Genomic DNA, 21,098 nt, shown 5'->3' with positions numbered 1-21,098 from the left:
GCCTCAAACCATGAAATATGGATTCCTTGAGAATTATTGGCCTATGTCAGATTACAGAAGATTTTTAAAAACTTCAGGCCTAGATGTCACAAGTAGCATAATGTCTGAAAGCAGTTTATACTCCTCCTCTGGCAGGGGGTTTGACTTTTCCTCGGGGAGCCCAGCACCCTCCTTGGAAGCAGACACCATCTGTGCAAGTTTCCCTTCCTGGGTGTGTGGCCTCCTGGTAGGCTCCTCAGATGTCCCTGTGCCCCGGAGACTCCTGCCAGCTGCCATCTGGGAACGGGCCTGACAGAAGCGGCCTGTCCAGGTGGAGGGAGGGGCTGGTACCCTTTCCTTTGGCAGAGAATTGAAAGCTGCTGTGTTCCTTCTCCCCTGCCTCTTTGAGAATGGCCTGTGGCCCCCCTGCAGCAGTGGTCATTGATGGCCTCCAGGACCTCAGTGGTCAACTCAACCAGGGTGTCACCCAAAGATTCTGGCCTGGTGTCCAGGCCTCTGCAGGGGAGGTTGGCCTGGTGGGGAGGCTGGTGGGCAGATGGTCACAGGCCTCGCTTGGCTCGCAGTGCCTGTTTGCACATTCCCTGCGCAAGTTCTCCATGAGAGACTGGGGCATCGAGCAGAAGTGGATGTCTGTCCTCCTGCCGCTGCTGCTGCTCTACAACGGTAGGTGCCGTTTTTATCTTGGAACTTGCCCTCACATTTAAAGGTGGCAGATGTCTTGGAGGTGGCCTGGTCCCAGAGTCCCCAGAAGCGCCTGTGGGGAGCCCCTGGAGGAACGTGTAGAAGCATGCTCTTGCCCCCAGACGCCGTGTTGCACAGGCTGTGGCAGTTGCCTGGCTCTGCAGCCAAGAGCGGCTGCTTCCCGGTTAAGACTTGGACGAACTGCAGGCGCAGCAGTCCCAGAGCTCGGCTGAAGCTGCCCACATGGCTGGCTGTCTCTGTCGCTGCTCCAGAGAACATTTACTTCCTGAACTGCAGTGCTTGGAATTCCCGGGCCTGCAGGAGGAGCTGAAGCAGGCCAGACGGCTCTCTGGGCTCTCTGTCGAGAGCACTGCCGCCATCTGTTCCTGGCTTTTAGGTGTTTTGAAAACAAAATGGCCTTTGGTTCACTACCTTTCCTTTGGCCCTGACCAGGGAGAAAGTGGTGTGGCCTGGCAGGGGTGAGTGCCCTGCTGGGTGTGGGCCACCCTGTGGCCTTCATCGTCTGTCTTTGGCCTTCCAGACCCGTTCTTCCCCCTCTCCTTCCTGGTGAACAGCTGGTTCCCGGGGATGCTGGACGACCTCTTCCAGTCTGTGTTCCTGTGTGCCTTGCTGCTCTTCTGGCTGTGTGTGTACCACGGAATACGGGTCCAGGTAAGCTTCAGAAAGGCCTGCCTTTCCTTCCAAACCCTGATGGCAGTCCTTCAGGTGCGCGGAGCCGTGGAACGCTCCCTCAGCCTTGTAGAGTCAGCAGCTTGCATGTCTGTGACCTCATGTGCTCTGTGAGGGTTAGTGCTTTGATGGAATTATTCTATTTCTTAGTTTCTTTTCTTTTTAGGGAGAAAGAAAGTGTCTAACTTTCTATTTGCCTAAGTTCTTCATTGTGGGACTCTTGTGGCTGGCTTCTGTTACACTAGGAATATGGCAAACGTGAGTAATTCTAGTCCGCGTGGAACGCGGTCCTGAGGAGCACTGGCAGAGGCCGGCAGACCTGGGTCTGGCTGTATTTTGTGGTCTCTTCAAAAAGGAATCCTTTTCCTGTGTCTCCCGGGTGGCCGTGTGACTGGGACTGAGGAATCAATTCTGCTCGAATGGCTTAACGAGACACAGAGACACAGGCTGCCGTGGAGATGGAAATGAAAGCCTGAGCCAGTTAGATTTCTCCTTCAGAGAGACCAGGACCGGCTCTGCACTGTCCAGCAGATCTGTCGGCTCCCGCCTGGCTTGCACTTTTACATTCCAGTCCTTACGCAAGCTCCAGGTTTCTCCTTGTTAGTGTCATTGTCCTACTGTAAATGGCACCAAGGCAGAAGCCTGTGTGAAGGCCTGATTCCCAGAGAGGACTGTCCTTGGAGGAGTTCCCTGCAGGGGTGTGGCTTTGTGGCCGGTGGGCCCCACTTTATGACTTCACCCCGTCTGCCCCACTTACCTGCCTCTGCTTCCCCATCAGTTCCCCTGCCGTTTTCATTTTGAAAAGAAATCTCATGGAAATTCACCTTTTTTTGCTTTCCTTGTGTTTTCACCTATTGTGTGATGCTCAGGTACGTCATCAAAAACAGCTCTAAACTGACAAGAGAAATGGCAGAGGGGTTTTGTAATAAAACATACTACGTGTCACCATACTGGAGAATGGGGACAGTTAGTAGTATTGAGTGATTTTTGAAGGTGAAATATACAATTTAGGATTCCTCATAAATTTAGGATAGCTTTTTATTAAAAATCCTTCATTGTTGGTTGCAAATAGTTTATGTTGATAAGTAAAAATAAAATGGCCAAATAAGAAATAAAAGAAGAGCTCATTAATAATCTATATGTTTAAACATCATTTTTAGAGTTAATGAATTACATGATCCAATGTACCAGTATCGAGTTGACACCGGGAATTTTCAGGTAAGAATTGTTAATGAAGAGTAAGGAAATTTTTTTAAAAAGTCGTGTATGAAACGACTGAATTTAATAACTTAACTCATATTGTTGATGAGATCTTGCTAACTGGCTATTTGGGAAGGATTATCTAAAGTTCAGAAGTAGAAAGTTTAGGGAAAGTGAGTAATATAAAAAATAAGCTTTTAAAACTGCTTCAGGGACTAGGGCTGCGGCTCAGTGACAGAGTGCTTGCCTAGCGTGTGTGAGGCACTGGGTTTGATCCTTAGCACCGCATACAAAAGTAAGCAAATAAAATAATGGCATGCTATCCATCTACAACTACCAAAAAAAATATATTAAAAATAAAAAAGCTAGCCGGGCATGGTGGCGCATGCCTGTAATCCCAGCAACTTGGGAGACTGAGGCAGAATTATCGTGAGTTCAAAGCCAGCCTCAGCAGATTAGCAAGGTACTGAGCAACTCAGCAAGACCCTATCTCTAAGTAAAATAGAAGAAAGGGCTGGGGATGGATCTCAGTGGTTAAGTGCCCTGGGTTCAATCCCAGGTACCAATAAATAAATAACTGCTTCAACTCCCAGTCTTTGGTTTCTGTTTGAAGTGCCAGGACACATGGAGGGTATGTAAAATTTTAGAATAATTAATAGAATATTTCTGCACGTGTTTCTACTCATGGAGTTTTTCATGAGTAGGTAAATGGTGTGTTCAGGGCGTGTCACAGGTGAGCATGAGGTTGCCTGTGTAGTACCCAGTCGCTGCCCTGAGGTTCTTCCCATGTGGGACAGGGGACCAGGAAGTGCTGAAGGCCACTTTCTAGAGTTCCCCATGGCAGAAATGAGCAGCGTGGCTCTGCACAGAGCTGCTGCTGCTGCCTTGCCTGACCCACAGCATTTGCCGGGGTGGCCTTGCAGGGCTGCCTTTGTGAGGGGGTGAGATCAGTGCTGCCTTGTGGAAATGCCTTGGAGAAGGAGGCAGAAGAGTAGTGGGTGGCCATGTGTTGACAAGCTGCACTTGTTTGGAGACCACCTGTGTCCCAGAAAATAGTGTAAATGTCCAATTCTCAACTGAAATCCAGGGGATGTGGTGCCGAGAGCACTTATGTGCCTGTAAATGGGAGGATTTCCGAAGGTTCCCGAATGGATGCCCCATGAGCAATGCCACAGTGCCACAAAGCTGGGAAGCAGAGGCATTGGGGCTGGGGAAGAGGGCTGCCATCCACATGGAGGGGAGCGCTGCGGCTGCACCTTGGGGATGAGGCCCGGTACAGGGAGATGCCCAGGGCACACTCAGTCCTGGGCTGGGGAAGGCAGTTGCCACTGTGTGAAGCCACAAGCCGGGCTCTCTGAAAGGTCAGGGCCTCAGAGGAGGTTTTCTAGTTGTGGGGGATGGTCATGGAAGGAACATCAAAGAAGGAGCTGCTCTGACATGTCCCATAGGCAAAATTTGACAGATCCTGGTGACAGTATTGGAGAATGAAACTCCCGGATTTAGATAAAGTAGGATAGTGGTTTGTGCTGCAGTGGTTCTCCCATTTTTTACATCAGGGAGTAAGTAAGGGAGGTCCTCTTCCATTTCTTGTCTGTAAAGTGGGACAATAATGCAGTCCTCTCTTTAGACAAGAGCGTAGAGCGCTGGGCCCAGCAGCGGCTCTCAGAAGGTGCAGCTGAGCCCCTGCCTGGTCCTTCCCTTCCCATCCAGATGGTGGGGAGAGGCACTGCGAGGGCCCATCTGTTCCTGAGTCACATAGAGGCCAGAGATTGCTGGGCAGGGGATAGAGACAGCTGTCTAGGTACCTTCTATTCTGTCGCTGAGAAAGTAGAGGCCAGACCAGAGCCACACGGGTCCCTGCCTACAGTCTAGGTCCCCAGGACATGGCCGTGAGAGGGGGATTCTGGCACAGGGAGGCAGGAAGGGATGGAAGTCCCCACCCAGGGCAGCCTGTGACTTGTGGGAAAAGGGCTCAGTGCGGTTGACCACCCTGGACCCTGGCCCTGGCCAGAGGTAGTGATCTTCCCTGCAGCCACCGGGCACAGCTGTCTACCCTCAGAGGGGAGAACTTTCCTGTAGCAGAGCTTCGTGAGTGCGAGCCCTCCACCAGAGGCCTTGGAGAGCTTCCCATTTGGCCCCTCGTTTCACAGATGGGAAAACCAAGGTCCAGAGCCTGGGACTTGCCTGAGGACCCTCAGAGTGCAGCCCTGGGCGGTGGTGGGCATGAACCTCCGTCCTCATGAGCAGGGCAGGGCTGCCCCACGCAGGGTGAGGCCAGCAGTGGCCGCCATGGCCTACTGAACCTGCTCTGGCACCAGGCTCCACAGGGCAGAAAGTGTGTTGCTCTGGCTCCTCTGATGAGGCTGGGCGTCCCTGTGGGGAGCTGTCTGTTCTCAGGGGTCCTTCCTCTCCTGCATCTGGAGTGGTCTCAGGGCTCCAGGTTCCCCCTGGGCAAGCTGGGCATTGCGGCCTGTGGGGTGCTGCTAGGAGGCAGCCCGGGCGTCCTCACCAAGCGCCGTCTCCTGTGTTCCAGGGAATGAAGGTCTTCTTCATGGTGGTGGCAGCTGTGTACATCTCATACCTCCTGTTCCTGGTGGTGCGGGCGTGCTCGGAGCTCCGCCACATGCCTTACGTGGGTGAGCACCACTTCAGGGACCGCTCGGTCCCAGTGAGGGGCACACCTGAGGGAGCCTTGGGGCTGCAAGAGGCCCAGTGGGTGACTGGCCATTTGGGGTGGAAGCCAGCACTGGGAGAGCAATGGGGTGGGAAAAGGGCTTGTGGGAAAAGGGCTCAAAATTTGACAGATCCTGGTGACAGGTATTGGAGAATGAAACTCCCAGATTTAGATAAAGTAGGATAGTGGTTAGTGCTGCCGTGGTCTGGTCTGGTCCTAGGGTGCACCCTCAGCCGAGGTCGGGGTAAGTCACCTGATCGTGGGTCCTTCCCTAGCTGGTCCCCACCAGAGAGGTGTGGCGGGGGCCCACTGGAAGCCAGCTGGCCCTGCTAGCTCAGAGCTGCCTGGGCTGAAAGGCCCTGGTGGGGTGGGGGCTTCTGAGGGGTGGGGGCTTCTGAGGGGTGGCTCTCCTTTGGTACGTTTTTGAGATCTGTGAGATAAACAGAATTTGCTAATGGGAGTATTTCTTTTCTTTTCAGATCTCAGGTTAAAGTTTTTGACGGCGTTGACCTTTGTAGTGCTTGTCATTAGGTAAGACTGTATTTTTTGAACGTGGTCACACTGAACTGTCTTCCTGTCTCAAGTGTCTGTCTCCCTCTGTGGAGCTCTTCAGGCCCTTTGTGGCCACATAGTTTTGTTGTGAACGTCCACGGGAGGCAGCACATTAACCTCAGACACTCGCCCTACTTGCTCTGACACCTGCTGGGTGTGCAGCCTGCCATCACCTGTTGGAATTAGAGCCTGCCAGGTGACAAGAGGAACACTCCAGACCCCGGCACTTGTGGCACAGCGAGACAGCTCAAACACAGCAGATGTGGTAGAGCAGCACAGTGGGTCCCTCAGGGGCAGGAGCCAGGCAGGAGGAGCTCCTGTGCCAGGGAGAAAGGCCGTGCTTGGAGGAGGTCCCCTGCCCTGGGCAGAAGTTGTTTCTTTGACGAAATTCCAGGTAGTCATTTGCTGTTTAGAGTTTGTCTCTGTCCCCAAATCAAGACTCAGAGTGGGGAGAAATCTGGTTATCTGCATTTCTTTTTTGGTGGTTCGGATGTTGGCCTTTTTCTGGATGGGGGCCACACAGGGGCTCTATGGGGCTGGCCTTTGCCAGGTTTCTAGCTTGCTCTGGGGATCCCAGGCTTGCTGAGGCGGGGACTGGGGGAACCAAGTGGGAGTGCAGCTTGCCCTTCTAAGGGAACATCTGAGTTCACATGGAGAGAGTAGTGCAGGTGTGTTTTAAGTATTAACCCATTTGGCCTCTAACTCCTGACATTGTCATGGCTCTTAAGTCCACAGAGGAAGACAGGTGATGACCAAGGGACTGAGTGGCCAAGGGCCCATGCAAACAAGGCAGGTGAAGATGGCAGAGGCAGGTGGCTCCTCTAGGTGATGGGGTAGGGATGGCTCTGAGGAGGTGGAGGGGGGCGCCCTGACGTTGGGCAGCCTGAGGTGGGAATGAGCTTGGCAGGGGACAGCCCAGCAGCACTGCAGGAGGCTGTGGTGGTCAGGCAGCTCTGGAGGTCGCAGTGGGCTCTGTAGGCTCCCAGAGGGGTCCAGGTTTTATTTTCAGTGATGAGAAACTTTCGAGGGGTTTGAGCTGGGAATCGGGGGGACTGTTTTTATTAAACAGGGTGGCTGTGAGCAGGGAGGTAGGTGGGGGAGGTGGGTAGATCAGAGGCTGCCAGGGGAGCCTGACGCCTGACTTAGCTTATTCTACCCCCACAGCTGGCCAGAGGTCAAGCCTTCCTAGATCTAAGACGAAAACAAGAAGTGGGTGATTGTGTGTGTGTGTATAGAAATTTCCATGCTGGAATAGTAGTGTGCACACGGACATGCGCACGGGCATGTGTGCAGAAGTTTCTATGCTGGAATAGTAGAGTGTGTGTGTGTGTGTGTGTGTGTGTGTGTGTGTAGAAGTTTTCGTGCTGGAATAGTGCTGCGTATCAGTGGTGAACACAGAGTTGGATGAAGCTAGTGCCACCTCTGTATTTCACATAATGTCTCTGCCCCTCTTTTTCAGCATCATCATCCTTTATTTAAGGTTTGGAGCACAAGTGTTGCAAGACAACTTTGTAGCAGAACTGTCAACTCACTACCAGAATTATATCCTTTCACCTAGAGCAAGGCGCCAGAATGCCCTCTGAGCATTTGTCCAGCTCTGGCCTCTCTGGAGGAGACGCTTCACTCCTGACTTATTCTCAGGAGGCCTTGTGACCTCCTGTGTGCAGTTCATGCTCAGTGGCAACTCTCACCCTTTGTTTTGGCTTGTGTGAGTCCTGGGAAGGTTGACTTGGTCACTCACCCTCTGCAGGCAGAAAGCTCAGACAAGGTAGGACTAAGCCAATACCCGGGGTTAGTCACCATGTGGCAGAGCCTGGTCTGAACCCAGTGCTCCGGAACTGTCCTCTGTACTGCGCAACCTTCCCTCTGCAGCTGAGGGACCCGCAGCTTTGGCTCCGAACCTGAGGTCAGTCTGGATCCACCACCTTCCCCGCAGCAGAGGGCCCAGGAGGGACTCTAGGGCTGCTGGAGCTTCCTCTCTCCCAGATGTCATTTCTACAGGGTGTGACAATGTGGCAGGTTGGGCCTGTGGATGTAGGAAGGGCTTATAAAATACTCGGACCTCCTTGTATTCTCTTGTATCCAAGGCCAGTTTCTCTGTCTTCGTTAATGTGGATAATAGGTGTGCGCGTGTGTGTGTGCGCGCGTGTGCGCGCACTTTGTCCCCAGCAGTATGGGGACACTTAGGGAATCAGTGGGTTTTTGTCCAGGGACCTCTTTGTCCTTAGAATTAATAATGCATGGCTTTTCAAGTTTTTGACTGAATTCCACACTAAGTTTTTATCAGAGTCTCCAAGGGGCCTGTAGTCCAGAGACAGTTCAGAATGGCAGCTTTGGATTCTACTTCAGCTCTGCACCTCATGGTTGTGTATGGAGACCTTGATTCACTTCCTGCACTTTGCATACATATAACTCAATCCCTCCAGTCCTTAGTGCAGTGAGAGAACTGCCACCAGATGTGGTCTTGGTGGGCCAGTCCCAGTGATAGGAGAGTTCATGGCTCACCTGTTGTTTCCTAACCTGTGTGAAGTCCTGACATCTGGATTGTGGATTCCCAGACTGCCTGGTTGTCAGCACTAGAGAGGTCTGGTGTATGGCAGGGGGCAGACTGAAGGCAAAGACGCCAGGCGAGGTGTCCTCACAGATTGTTTCTCCCTTGACGAGCACCACCAGCTGAGTTCTTATCTTTCTATGGCTTGTTGAACTTTTATCTCTACACTCTGGCCTTTGTGTATTCTCCATCAAAGAATGCTCTGTATGGTAAGTCACCCTGGGGTCTGGGTCACAGGCACATAACTGAAACAGAAATGTCCATTGGTGGGCTGGGGATGTGGCTCAAGCGGTAGCGCACTTGCCTGGCATGTGTGCGGCCCGGGTTCAATCCTCGGCACCGCATACAGACAAAGATATTGTGTCCGCCAGAAACTGAAGGATACATATTAAGAAAAAAATTCTCTCTCTCTCCCTCTCTCTAAAAAAATAAAATAAAATAAAAAATAAAAAAGTGTCCATTGGTTCATGGGCATTTCACTGAAGCTGTCATTCATGGTGCCCTCTCTTTGGTCAGAGAGAGACAGGCAATTTAAATGGGGAGGCTGAAGTTTTGCCAGAGCGCAGCACATGTTGAGCCTGTGTCCGTCAGCCATTTGAAATAGTCTGTTGAAGACTCGTGTCGTGACTGTTCAAAGCCAAGCAAAAACCTACAAACCCAAAACGTGCCAAAAGCAGAACAAAGCAGCCTCACCCAGGGAACGAGCTGGGCTGGAGCTGCTGGGATGGATGCCTGTGTTGTGCTGTGCTCAAGGTCGCAGCACCTTGTGGACAGCGTCTCCTTTGAGCTTTTTGGTGACCTTAGGACAAAGGAAGAGAGGAAGCTTGCTGTAGGTCCAGGACAGGGTGGGAACAAATAGGGCAGAGCCACAGCTCCAGGAGCCCATTTCCCGTCCCCCGCTGCCTGTGTAGACCTAGAACAGTGAGCAGGAAGAGATCACATGTGTGGCACCTGCCTTTGCCTACTCTTCTAGAGGCACTCACTGGGCCTGCACAATGCCCCAGCCAGGTGGCTCTGCCAGCCATCTTGTAGCTGAGAAGAGAGACTCATGCGGAGATCTGCTCAGGTTCACACACAAACACAGGACTGGGCCTGGGCTCCGGCTCCTCAGACTTCTCTCTGGGCTAATAACAAATTGCTAAAGATAAAAAGGCTTTTTTGGTTTTCAGAGTCCCAGCTGAAAGACAATCCTGCCTTTTCCATGCTGAATGACTCTGATGATGATGTGATTTATGGGTAAGTCACTGTCCTCTGAAGGCCATCTCAGGAGCATCTCCATCTGGCTTTGTAGTTAGTTATTAGTCTAAAATTCCATTCGGGGTGTTAGGAAGTCACCTGGCTTTCTGTTTCCACATGGTCCGAGCTTAGATTTAGCGGTGCCTCTTTGTGCACAAGGCTGGCAGTGCACGGTGGGCCAGGAGGAAAGGGGCTCAGTGGTGAGGAGTGGCAGGAGGGGTGGTGATGGAACACCAGAGGGAAGCTGTGCAGTGGGTTCTTCCAGAACAGTGAGGTCATGAGCTCTCCAGGTACAATGGTCAAAGGTCTCTTTCACGACAGGAGTGACTATGAAGAAATGCCCCTGCAGAACGGCCAGGCCATCCGGGCCAAGTACAAGGAGGAGTCCGACAGCGACTGAGCTCCAGGCAGTGGGCAGGGCGGCCAGAGGCCAGCCGCCTTCCTTCAGTGACCATGTCCTGGCCTCCCTTCGACCTGCTTATGTTCAGACTTTCTTATAAGCAAGGTTCCCTGTTCCTTATTTGTTTACATATTTTTAAAAGAAAAACCAAACCTTGAGAGAAAATTTATATGTTGGGTCACATATGCTCCTTATATGGAAAAGGCTGATAAAAAGCAGAAAAAGCCAAATCCTTTCTACAGATTTCAGATGGGAGAGCATGTTTTCAGTGGTAAGAGATTACCCATTTTTAGTAGTTACGCACTTTGTTTTTTAAAATAATTCAGTAATTTTGAGCCATGGGAAACCTTCCTCTTCCTTCCCTCTTTCCTATGGTACCTTTTTTTTTTTTTTTTAACTTAAAGTGAAGCCTGTTTCTGTGGCCACTCAGCTGGGCAGTCCTTCCCTGGGCAGTGGTCAGGGCCCTCGATTCCCCAGACCCTGGAACCTTCACATCTACTGCATTGGGTGAGCCATGTATAGCACATCTCACTGGGGAAAGGCAGCGGCCAGGCTCCAGCCCTTCACTGCCACTGAAGCAGAGGTGACAGTGACGACAGAAGTGAGTTCTGAGGAGCTCTGATAAGCTGAATGAGAAAGGACAGTTGCAGGTCACCAGCTCTGCGGGTGAGGTTCTGTGCCATGGTGCTTTCCCAGGGTGTGTGCGCTCACTGTACAGACGTGGAGATGGGCGGACATCCCCGTGGTCGGGGTAGACAGCAGGGTAGCCCTTCTTGTTCTAATAAATAGTTTCTGCAACTTAGTTGAACATGAAGCCCCACAGAGCTTTATTTTTTTAAATAAAAGCTACATGAATGATTGTTATAGATTCTTTATTGCCAAAAAGTTTTTCAGTTTCCTCTTTGGGAACTAGATGAAAAGAAAGTAAGAGATTTTAAATGGCTATGGAAACACAACTTTGGGTAGAGGTAGCTTGTTTGGAAGTCGCTCCCTGTGCTCCAGTGAGTCTCCCAGTGGCCAGGTGAGCAGATACATTGCCCCATGGAAAATAGACATCTCTGGTGCTGGCAAAGCTTGGGCATCAGAGGTCTTTTCCTTTCTGACAGAGACAGTTGATGTTCCCTTGCTCCTCCCTGGCCACACACAGTTATGTCTGTTAACATGTGATAACTATGACCATCCCCCATCTGCTGCCATCTTGGCCAACACAGAGGCCCAGAAGTGGCTTGTCCCGCTCTCCAGGCAGCACCTACGGTCCCTTCATCTATGCACCAACTCTCATATTTCTATCCAGAGCCACAGGTGACAGTCCACCTCAGGTGGTACTAGGACCTGAGAGATGCTTGAAGGACACTATGCTTTATGACTTCCTTTTTAAACTTTAATGATAATGTACTTTATGGATTTTATTTACTTTGTTTTTAAACACCTTGTAAATATGAATGTTTGAAAACAATTATTGCAAGGGTAATTCAAGTTTACATGATTTTTACATCTGCAATGCTGTGATGACTTTTTGATTCTGTATATTGAAATGTTTGTTACCAAATTTTACAATTCCTACTGAGACTACTCCAACTATAATTTTATGTATATTGATAAAGACTGACTTGTGCTGATTAACATATTATGTAATGTAGTTTATGTTTTAATCATTTTGAAAGGATTGTCCATGATTTGGAATGCTGTTATCAGTAAATGTAAGATATTGAGGTTTAGCCATAGACAGAACTTTTTTAGGCTTGTCTTTGTCATGTAGTGATTATAAACTGATGGCTAATATTGTCACACACTGATTCTTCATGGCATCAATGAAAGAAAGTATGGGAGTATTTTTTATGTTGTAAACAAGAAAAATATTAATACTTAAGGAAAAATGGTTGCTTATTAAATCATGCATTTTTTAATTTTGCTTCCCTGGGTGTTATAGATATTGACACATTATATATTCCATGTAAAAATTTGCTTATGAAGCACTAAACATGTAGAATATGTGCCATAGGTATTGGGTTAAAAAAAAGTCTGCCAGAAACTTTTGATAGTAACAAAATTGTTTTTCTAAGAAGATAGGAAAGTTTTGCAACCTTAAATTATAAATGGGCTGACTTTAATGCTTTCATGATAATGGATTAAATAACATCATCTCTGGGATATTTTTTTATATTGGTCCAGTCTAGGGGAACTTGGAAGATGAACAGAGCTATTTCCTGGTTTCCCTAGGGAAAGCTTCATTATCCACATGGATAACAGATCTGCTTGATTTATTATTAAATCATTCCAGCAGCGAAGTGGTGCCATTCTCTTTCTAGAGAAGGGGATATATGAACTATATTAAAGGTTTATAAGGTGATGACTATACATAATTACAGACTTCAGTAAGTTAGAAAAATTGTGTAAACTCAGCGCATTAGCTGGACAGGTTACAAGACAAATGTCACTAGCCTCAAGTGTTTGATGAACTGTTTATTGAAGGCATAGTTATGATAAAGGTTATAATGTGGCCAGTACCTTATTTCCCAAATCATTTTCACAGGAAAAATATACCCACAAAAGGGATCATTAAAAGAGACTACTCCATGAACATTTGTTAAAGATCAGATAAAGATACTAAGGTGTATTTGTGTATTTTGAGGGTTTCAGAAACCAGTTGCCTTAGAGATTAGATTTGGGGGGTGGGCGTGAAAAAAGAAAATATAAGTCTTTTCTTCAGGCCAAAAATCTGTGACATCCTGTTGAGCAGTTTATCTTGTCTTGGGGTTTTGGATGCACTGGTGTGATATACACTATGAAAGGGTTTTCTGCTACTGAAAACTTCCTTTTTACAGAAAAAAAAAAAAACCCTGTAAATATTTGTAAAAATGAAACACTGAACTTTTACGGTCAGAAAGAACTATGTATTAGACTTTGGAACTGTCAGTGGAGCACAGTGCTCCTGGCCACCTGATCAGAGTGGATATAATCAATCAGGCAAATGTCAATAAATATTTATTTATAGCAAACTTACTATTTGGGAATGGCCTTATTCGGTTTAATTTATTTTTAGCTTTCAATCCTTATATGTATCTTGATTGTTTGCTCTTTTAGACATGTTTGGCCTTTTAGACATGAGTGTTTTAGTACGAGGGCTTCCAAGACAAGAATGGGGCCTCCCCTCGCCCGCCCCATTTCAGGAGGTAGACACAACAGTGTTACGATTACCATGTCTGAGTATTACCACATCTGTGGCCTGTGGGAGACCTACGAAAAGGACAACGGACACCTGGGCTTTGGGCACACCATTCTACTTACTTAGACATATGACTTTAAAATCATATATTGGCTTAGCTGCATAATTGCTGTGGACACAAAGTGACCAACTGTGAAAGCATTTTGTAAGCCCTCAAGTACTAAAACACCCTGTGATTGCTACTGAAAAATAACATGGGAGTAAAGCTGTAATGACACAGCTTTGAGCCAGGTGTCTGGCTTGCCCACCTCTCTCTCAGCTTCCAGAAGCTGGCAACTTAGGAATAAGGGATGTGATGTTTGCAGAAGATCTAACCAGAACCCAGCAGCACTGTCAGCATCCTGGTCCAGTGGGTGAAAGCAACAAATCCTCCTCTTGGGGAGGACCAAAGTACAGAAGCAACTGTTTTATTGATGCACCAAGGCATTTTATTTGTATGTATCCATCCCTAGAAAAAGAATCCCAGGACTTTCCCTCCTGTTTTCGTCATCTTGGTCCATGCCAGCGGAAGTTTTCAGTCCAGTGAACTGAAACGGACAAGGTGGCTGGAGATCTTCTCCCTTTTCCTAGATAATTTGGGGCTTGTCACTGCCTGCTTGATTAACCTGCCTGTGAACATTAGTGATTTCGAGTTCACCAATGGACTCACACTTCATGTCACAGTAAGTAACCAGTGGCTGACCTTGGATCCCAGCCTACCAAGAACCTGGCCTCGCCTCTCTTCCCAGCATTGTTGATGCTCTGCTCTTGGGAGCACCTCCAAAACACTCGGTGCACTCTCAGGGTGGCAGAAGAGCCGAAGGCAACTTTCCTTTTGTGAGTCTTACAGATTTCTGAACGCACTAACCCAGTATGAAGAATTTGTGACACTAATATAACTATGAAAAACAAACAAACTTGAAATTTGAATAATTTATTATTCTAACAAAAGTATAAAGTATGGAAAATTAGTGTATTTGAATCATTTCAGAGAGTAAAGAGTTTCCCACTAGCAGATTTCAGTTTTTAGCACCTTTGAAAAGAAATAGAGTTAAGACAAGTGGCAATACAAACTCCAGTCTACCTACAGAATTATTCATCTGATTTCGGATATGCAGTTCATATAACAGTGCAGTCATTTGGTTTATTTGTCTACGTTTTGAGAGTGCTACAAAACACAAGAGACAGGTGTTCACTGAATTCATGGTGGGTTAGAAAATAGAAAAGAAATGTTGAGACAAAAGAGGTCACAGGCTGGACAAAGAGGTCAGATGGACAGTCCAAAGGCGCTGACAATGCAGTACATGGTCTTGTTCTCCCATCGCACAGTGCAGCTCCCTGGTTGGTGGGGGGAGAGAAAGATCAGCACTGAGAATGAGGAAACTAGGGGGGCTGTTTCTCCCACCAACGCCCTTACTCCAGTACGCACCTCCTTATGGTACACAGATAAAGAAGGCTGGCAAATCTCCATAACAGGTAAGATAACTGGTAAAGTTATGCCTTGGAAGACACAACACACCCAACCACACAGTTCATAAATCACTCCTATAATATATATTATTTTAAATAATATCTCAGCATGGTCCAAGCAGGTACTTGAAATTTTTTCAAGGAAAAGGCACAACATGACCTCACCAATGTGGTTGAAAAATCATACCATCAGTAGAGCTGTCCCAGAAGCAGGAACTTGCCGTGTGTAACCCAGCTCCATTCTTTTGCATAATTACACAGGTCACTTAAATTAAAACAAAGAGTTATTAGAAAAATCTTGGCAACATAAATTTCATTTTTCTCACTTTTAATGTATGTACACAGATCATGTGATTGATGTTCATAGTAAAAATGATAGGGGTAGACTGCCTTGTCCTACTCTCTTTTGACAAATTACATACTTCTCTCTTTTTTAAATATTTATTTTTTTTAGTTATAGGTGGACACAATATCTTTATTTTACTTATTTTTTATGTGGTGCTGAGGATCGACCCATTGCCTCCCATATGGTAGGCGAGTGGCTCTACCTCTGAGCCACAACCCCAGCTCCATACTTCTCTTCTTTTTACAATATAACTTATTCTAAAAGTTTCCAGACAGATGTATACCCTGGAATTGTACCAGCAGCCAAACAGGCCAGTGACCTATTATGAGGAACTTTCTTTGAAGTTAGGCACTAAATTGCCAAGCTACCTCTCTTTTCTGGCACTGGACACACCTCTGATCAGTATTTAAAGAACCACCAACAAATATATGAGAAACAAAAGTCTATTACCGATATATTTAAACGGTTTTCCCAGCTTGGTGAGTTGGCTTAAGGTTTGTTCTACGACATTTGTAGTCCACTGGTTGACTTTGCTGTGCTGGTAAGCATTACCGCCGATGGCACTTTCTATAGCCTAGAGAACAAAGCACAAGGAGTCACAGCTAAAGAATGCCCCAAACACGTTCCAGTTAGTAACCACAACAGACAATTCTAGGAGCTAATAAAATAATATTTATGTAAAATGCAAGTTTATTCTTAATTATAAGGAGTCGTTCATTTATAGGGCTAAAGAACAGCCCTTACATGTCAAAACTTAAACATTTGCGACAACATTGTTTATTTTGAACCTCCCTCTTCTGCGCTCTGTTCTTCTAGGGCTGTTCTAGGATAGGGCCCACTGTCCCTGCTCCTGCTGGTAAGCTTACTGCTATGAGATTCCCGTCCTGTGGCTTTCTGGGTTCTTCCCTGTCAGCTCCCTTTCACACTAGCCCATGTGCCTTTCTAATCTGTTGTGCTAGAAACCAGAAATCTGAGTTTCTTTGACAGTTATAACCTAAAATAAAAGTAACATTCAGTGAGGGCCATGTTCCATCCTCAGACATACACAGAGAGCCAGCCAACAGTCCAAGGCTTGCAATGCAGGTGGTGGTGAAAGACACCAGGTAACAGGTGGTTACCTGGCCAGCGACCCTGCTTCTGAGGAATAAAAACCTACAAAGGGTCACAACCTGATTCCGCCCCCAACTCTTCCTATCTGTCCAGGGCTCGCTCTATCTATCTATCTTCCTATCTATCCAGTTGCTAACACAGCTCCTGGTTCCTCATCCACTGCCATGTCTGCTCCACCTAGCTCAGAGTATGTGGGGGTCCAGCAGTTCTGCTTTAGGGGGACTATGGTATTATAGACCTGGAAACTGTCAAAAAAGGGGAAGACATTGTTCAAGTCAAACCTCTAAATCTGGCAACTCTACACACACTCTGAAATTCACTTTTTCAGGAAGGGGGAAAACCCCTCCTTCAGGTTTGGACTTGTCCAAATTATAACTTGTCATTATTTAAAACAGCTTGAATAGAGAATGAACCTGTTACCAGGGCAAAAATGCCACTGAGGCCAGTGATACACTGGCCATATTCACCCCAGGCTTCTTTGTGGGGTGGTGACCTAGACTTTCCATTGTTCCTGCTCCCTGGTGAGCAAGTCAAAGTTAATTCAAGAAACAAGGAGGCAACATTAGAACCTAACAAGCCTCCACTTTTCCCAGTTCCAGTCTAATTTACACCTTCCTGCTCCCACCTGTCAGACATGAAACAGTGAAAAACAAATTGTTAAAGACCCCACAAAGAAATGAGAAAATCATGCCTGATGTTAAATAATGTATATAGTAAAAGAGAAAATCATTTTGCATTTGGATACTTTTCACAAAAACAGGTTGTTGTTCTTTATTACTCCAGCATTAGTCGATAATTTGCATTAGCAGTAAATTATCATATGAACCCTTAAATGGTACCCTTTTAGTTAGATTACTGAATGACTTTCCCTTAGCCAGTGGCTCAACATCTGTGCTCCATCTTACCTAGGCAGGAAGTGACTAGGAAAACCTTTTTGATTTCATTACTGCCCCAAGAGTCCCCAGCTCTGAACCCTGCCACCCCTTCTCACACTCCATGCTCAGCCCTCACCGCTGGAGCTTCTGCACACGCTGTCACAGCCCAGAGGTGGTGTTCCCATTTTTCCACTGTGTTAACCCCAATTTAGGTTGAATCCCCTTGTAAATGCTCTCACAGCACCAAGTCCTGTGGCACTTCCACACAGCAAATGTAAGCTCGCATGTCCCAGCACAAGTATCTGATAAGCCGTCCCCCCACTGCAAACTCCAGGAGGGTGGGTCAGTCCCTGGCTGCTCCCTCCACGAGTACTTCTCATGAATGAAGGCAGTTCAACATCCCTTTTGTGTCATCCTCCTCATCCTTTAAGGGAGAGACTATGCTGCATAACAATAATGTGGGTAGTTTAGTTTAAGAAAAATAACTGACTAAGCCCCAAACTGCATCACCAGTTCCTAACTCAAAGTTGTTAAATTTCCTTTACATTCACTCCCATTAAACACTAGAAATAGTTATTTGTATGCCATGAATTTTCTATGCTAAAAGGTCATAGAATTTAGCCTTGGTAACATTTAATAATATGCCACATAAAATTTCCTGATTTAATGCATATAATTTACACAATATTAGAATAATTCTGATCTAAATAATAATGAAGGAAAAATGTTATTTGAAATGCCAGAACACACAGGCTCAATAACTGCTGAACACTTATATAGTGTTTTCATTCATAAAAGTCATTAATCAAATGCTTAAAAAGAAAGCATTTCTCCTCTTACCTCTTTGACAATGTTGCTCACTTCATCAACAACAAAAGCAGTCTGTGAGGGAAGAAAACTTAGATAAGTTTGATTTATTCAAAAGATGTTTCTATTGCATCAATAAATGCAAATTTAAGTAACAAAATATAGAAATGAAGATTTTAGAAGTTATCTCACCTAGCCTGTTCACTTTACTGTGGAATGCATTACAAGGAGACTCAAACATTAAGTGGTCCTTGAGCATCACAGAGCCAGTGACTGCAGCTGCAGGACTAGAACACATGTATATAATTTAAAGGTTCTGTTGCTATTGTTTGTTATAATCATGCTACAATCTCAGATCCCGCTTTAAGTTTGATCTAGAATTTGATCTCCCATTCAATTGGCTGGTAGGATCATTAACCAGTATAGATGGTTACTGCTCAATTGTTTTTTAATATTTATTTTATTTTTATCTGGTGCTGAGGTTGAACCAGTGGCTCATGTGCCCCAGGCAAATGCTCTACCACTTAGCCACAGCCTCGGCCCAACTACTCAATTTTTATATAAATTAATTGATGCAACTTAAGCAAGCCATTTAAAAGATGTAATTCTCTCTTCCCTAATGTAAACTGATTAGGAGGCCTAAAACCCAGAGGTTGGTTTTATTTTTTTAAAGCCACTATTAACCATAAAATTTAAAATGACGGCACTGTCTCTGGATAATGATTTTTCTGAATGCTGTACCACTTCACAACCAGCTGACTGAGGAGGTGGGCTGTCAGCAGCAATCTAGTCCAAAAGTATTATTTCCTTTTCATATATGGCAGATTCATAGTTACAGGTCATCCTGAAAATAACATCTGTCAGGAACCTGCCTGCCACAGTGCTCCCTCACAGGAGAATGAGCAGTTAAAGTTACTGTTGAGTCCTAGGAACAGAACTTAGTTCTGGATATGCCTCCTAGAGGACAGTCCCAGGGACCCTCAGTCAGAGTGCTTCGCAGGTGGAATAAGAGCATCCAGCTCTGCTGTGGCAGGGAGTTTTCCTCCCTGACTGCCTGGTGACCATTTGGGCTCTGCCCTGTTCTAGTGATGTCTCTTTCTTTTCACTAGAAATAAGAGCTGGTTGCTCAAAGTGTATCTTTGCTACACTCAGGAGAAGTCAGACTTGGAAACAAACCCAATCACACCAAGTAAATGAAGATGTGCAGTATCTTAGAGACCAAAACATTTCTGGAAGTTTAAAGGACCCTTCCAAGAGATTACAGTGATCCTAACCATAACGTAAAGTCCTGTATAATTTTGCATAAGGTTAAAGTATGCCAAGGGTAGAGGAGATTTTAATGAACTTTTAGTGGAAAGTAGAGCAGATGTATTGAATCCATTGGACAGTTTCAACTTATGTGAGAAAAATGAATGAGTTAGGAGTAGAATCCACATGAAGTTAGAGGATATGCAGAAAAGGCTTCTTGAGAGGCTGGTAGGACTAGAATGGCCAATTTAGTAAACACGAAGACGAACCCAAGACAGTCATGGTCTCATCCAACCAGGTGCTCCCCTTCATTTTACAGACATGCCACTGCACTCTGAAATAATGAAGCCACCTCACTATAAAAGCCAGAATTAGAATGCATTATTGAGGGTTTCTTCACAGTACCCCCCCCTTTTAAAAGGTTTACTCAATGTTACTATTATACAAGCCATTTTCCAATCCTATATTAGTTGGTGGTTTACAGGGAAAAGCTTCTTTGCTCATGGCTTCTGAACCCTGGCTGCTTAGGATTATCTACTTGGTTGCTAACCAACATTCAAACACTGATGGCATTGCTTTAAAAGTTACTGCCAGGAAATCAGATGTAACAAACTCTAGGCTCAGTCCTTAAGTCTTATTTACCTATCAAAACATTCCTGGTTGAAATGTTAAAAAATGACAAAATACCAAACCTTACCAAATTCATGTTTTTATTTTTGACAGGCTGCATAAAACATAGAGCTCTATTTGAATTTCAGCAAGGATTATTTGGCAAGAAGAAATAAGCAACTATTCTATCCGCTTTTTCCTGAATGCTTGTCAGCCTGAAGAAAAGCCATCACAGCAGCACACCTTACAATGACTACTGCGTGACAAACGATGGTGTGCTTTGACCCTCCTTCTTGGAGCAGGAAGAGACTTTTTCCCCCCACAAGAATGAGCTATTAACCTCTCAAACTCATACTATAATGGAACGTACTCCTTCGCGGCGGCCTGGGTGGGAGTGAGCGCTGCACCGCAGGACCAGGAGCGGTGCGGAACTGAGACAAAGGCAGGTTCTCCTCTTTGCACGGGTGCACACCAGTCCCTGACTGAAGGGCCTGGGAGGTGGCCCTGTGCGCCCCTGTCACGCACGCAGGACACCCTGGCGTCCGCTACAATGCCAAGCTCCAGTCTTCCAGCCTCGACCGGAGCGCTCCCGGGGCCGGGCGGCGGAAGACGGGGCCGAGCGAAATCGAGCTCCCGGAGGCGCCAGGACGCTCCCTCGGTGGCCCTGGGCGCCGGCCGCGCGGGAAGGAGTCGCAGTCCCAGCCTCCCGCGCCCCTCCCCGCCAAGCAACGGCGGTGGAGCCGGTGCAGGTTGTAGCGGGGCGGCACCGGCGCTCGTCAGCCTGCGGCCGGGGAGGGACGGCCACAGCCCGGAGAGCCACCGGAGAAACTTAGCCCAGACTCCCCAGGCAGGACCGCGCCACCACGCCCAGGGATCCACCCTAAGGTCGCCCCCCGGGCGCTTACCTCCTCGGCAGCCTGGAAGTCTTCCATCTTTCCTCCAGCTCGTCGCCTCCGCCGCCTTGAGTACAGCGGACTGCGCAGGCCCACTCAAGCCACGCCCACGCCCCCCGACGCCTGCGTCCGCCCGCTCCGGCCACGCCCATTCTGGCGCCAGGGCCCCGCCCACTTGCCACACCCACCACGCCGACCCACGCCCACGCCCACGCCCTACGTCGGGCCCCGCCCCTCCCAGCGCCGCGCGGGCTTGAGTGAGGTCTGAGCAAGCCGCTGGACCCGCCGCTGGGGGCCGGTCAGTCCTTCGGGACGTGATGGTTTCCACGCGAACCGGTCAGGGTAGCTTAGCAGCTCACTAAACCGCAGCAACTGGAGCCAAACAAATGTACAAAAGCAAGTCAGGGAGGGGAAGCGTCGCCGTGGCGCCCGCTCCAGCTCGTACTGTGTGAATTAATTGGAGCTTTCAAACGGGCCCAGACAACTAGCAGTAGACTGTAAAGTGACTTCTGAAGGTAAGGCGTAATGTGAGAGGTTGGTCACAGTCCCTT

The 21,098-nt window shown here is 47.4% G+C and overlaps 2 protein-coding genes across 5 annotated transcripts in view; one reads left to right on the top strand and one right to left on the bottom strand.

Annotated features, from left to right (window-relative positions):
- Tmem181 (transmembrane protein 181) overlaps positions 1-12,983 on the top strand; it is a 52,155-nt gene extending 39,172 nt beyond the window's left edge. For all 4 annotated transcript variants that reach the window (XM_040283492.2, XM_005321406.5, XM_078018815.1 and 1 more), the window contains 10 exons: positions 564-663; positions 1,223-1,353; positions 1,538-1,629; positions 2,532-2,589; positions 5,105-5,207; positions 5,725-5,776; positions 7,257-7,339; positions 8,468-8,557; positions 9,518-9,584; positions 9,906-12,983. In XM_040283492.2, the coding sequence (XP_040139426.1) occupies positions 564-663; positions 1,223-1,353; positions 1,538-1,629; positions 2,532-2,589; positions 5,105-5,207; positions 5,725-5,776; positions 7,257-7,339; positions 8,468-8,557; positions 9,518-9,584; positions 9,906-9,984 (855 nt within the window). In that variant the 3' untranslated portion in view covers positions 9,985-12,983. The remainder of the gene's footprint in view (positions 1-563; positions 664-1,222; positions 1,354-1,537; positions 1,630-2,531; positions 2,590-5,104; positions 5,208-5,724; positions 5,777-7,256; positions 7,340-8,467; positions 8,558-9,517; positions 9,585-9,905) is intronic.
- A 1,124-nt stretch (positions 12,984-14,107) lies between these two features.
- Positions 14,108-20,692, bottom strand: Dynlt1 (dynein light chain Tctex-type 1). Its single transcript, XM_005321407.4, has 5 exons — positions 20,560-20,692; positions 17,831-17,872; positions 15,456-15,579; positions 14,847-14,924; positions 14,108-14,527 (listed from the first exon to the last, which is right to left on the bottom strand). The coding sequence occupies exons 1-5, from the start codon at positions 20,584-20,586 to the stop codon at positions 14,457-14,459; spliced, it is 342 nt and encodes a 113-aa protein (XP_005321464.1). The 5' UTR covers positions 20,587-20,692; the 3' UTR covers positions 14,108-14,456.
- Positions 20,693-21,098: the final 406 nt, after the last annotated feature.

Source organism: Ictidomys tridecemlineatus, chromosome 8 (assembly GCF_052094955.1).
Source record: "Ictidomys tridecemlineatus isolate mIctTri1 chromosome 8, mIctTri1.hap1, whole genome shotgun sequence".
In the NCBI taxonomy this organism is placed as follows: domain Eukaryota; kingdom Metazoa; phylum Chordata; class Mammalia; order Rodentia; family Sciuridae; genus Ictidomys; species Ictidomys tridecemlineatus.
The sequence above is the reverse complement of the archived record's forward strand: the minus strand, read 5'-3'. Positions and strand labels throughout refer to the sequence as shown.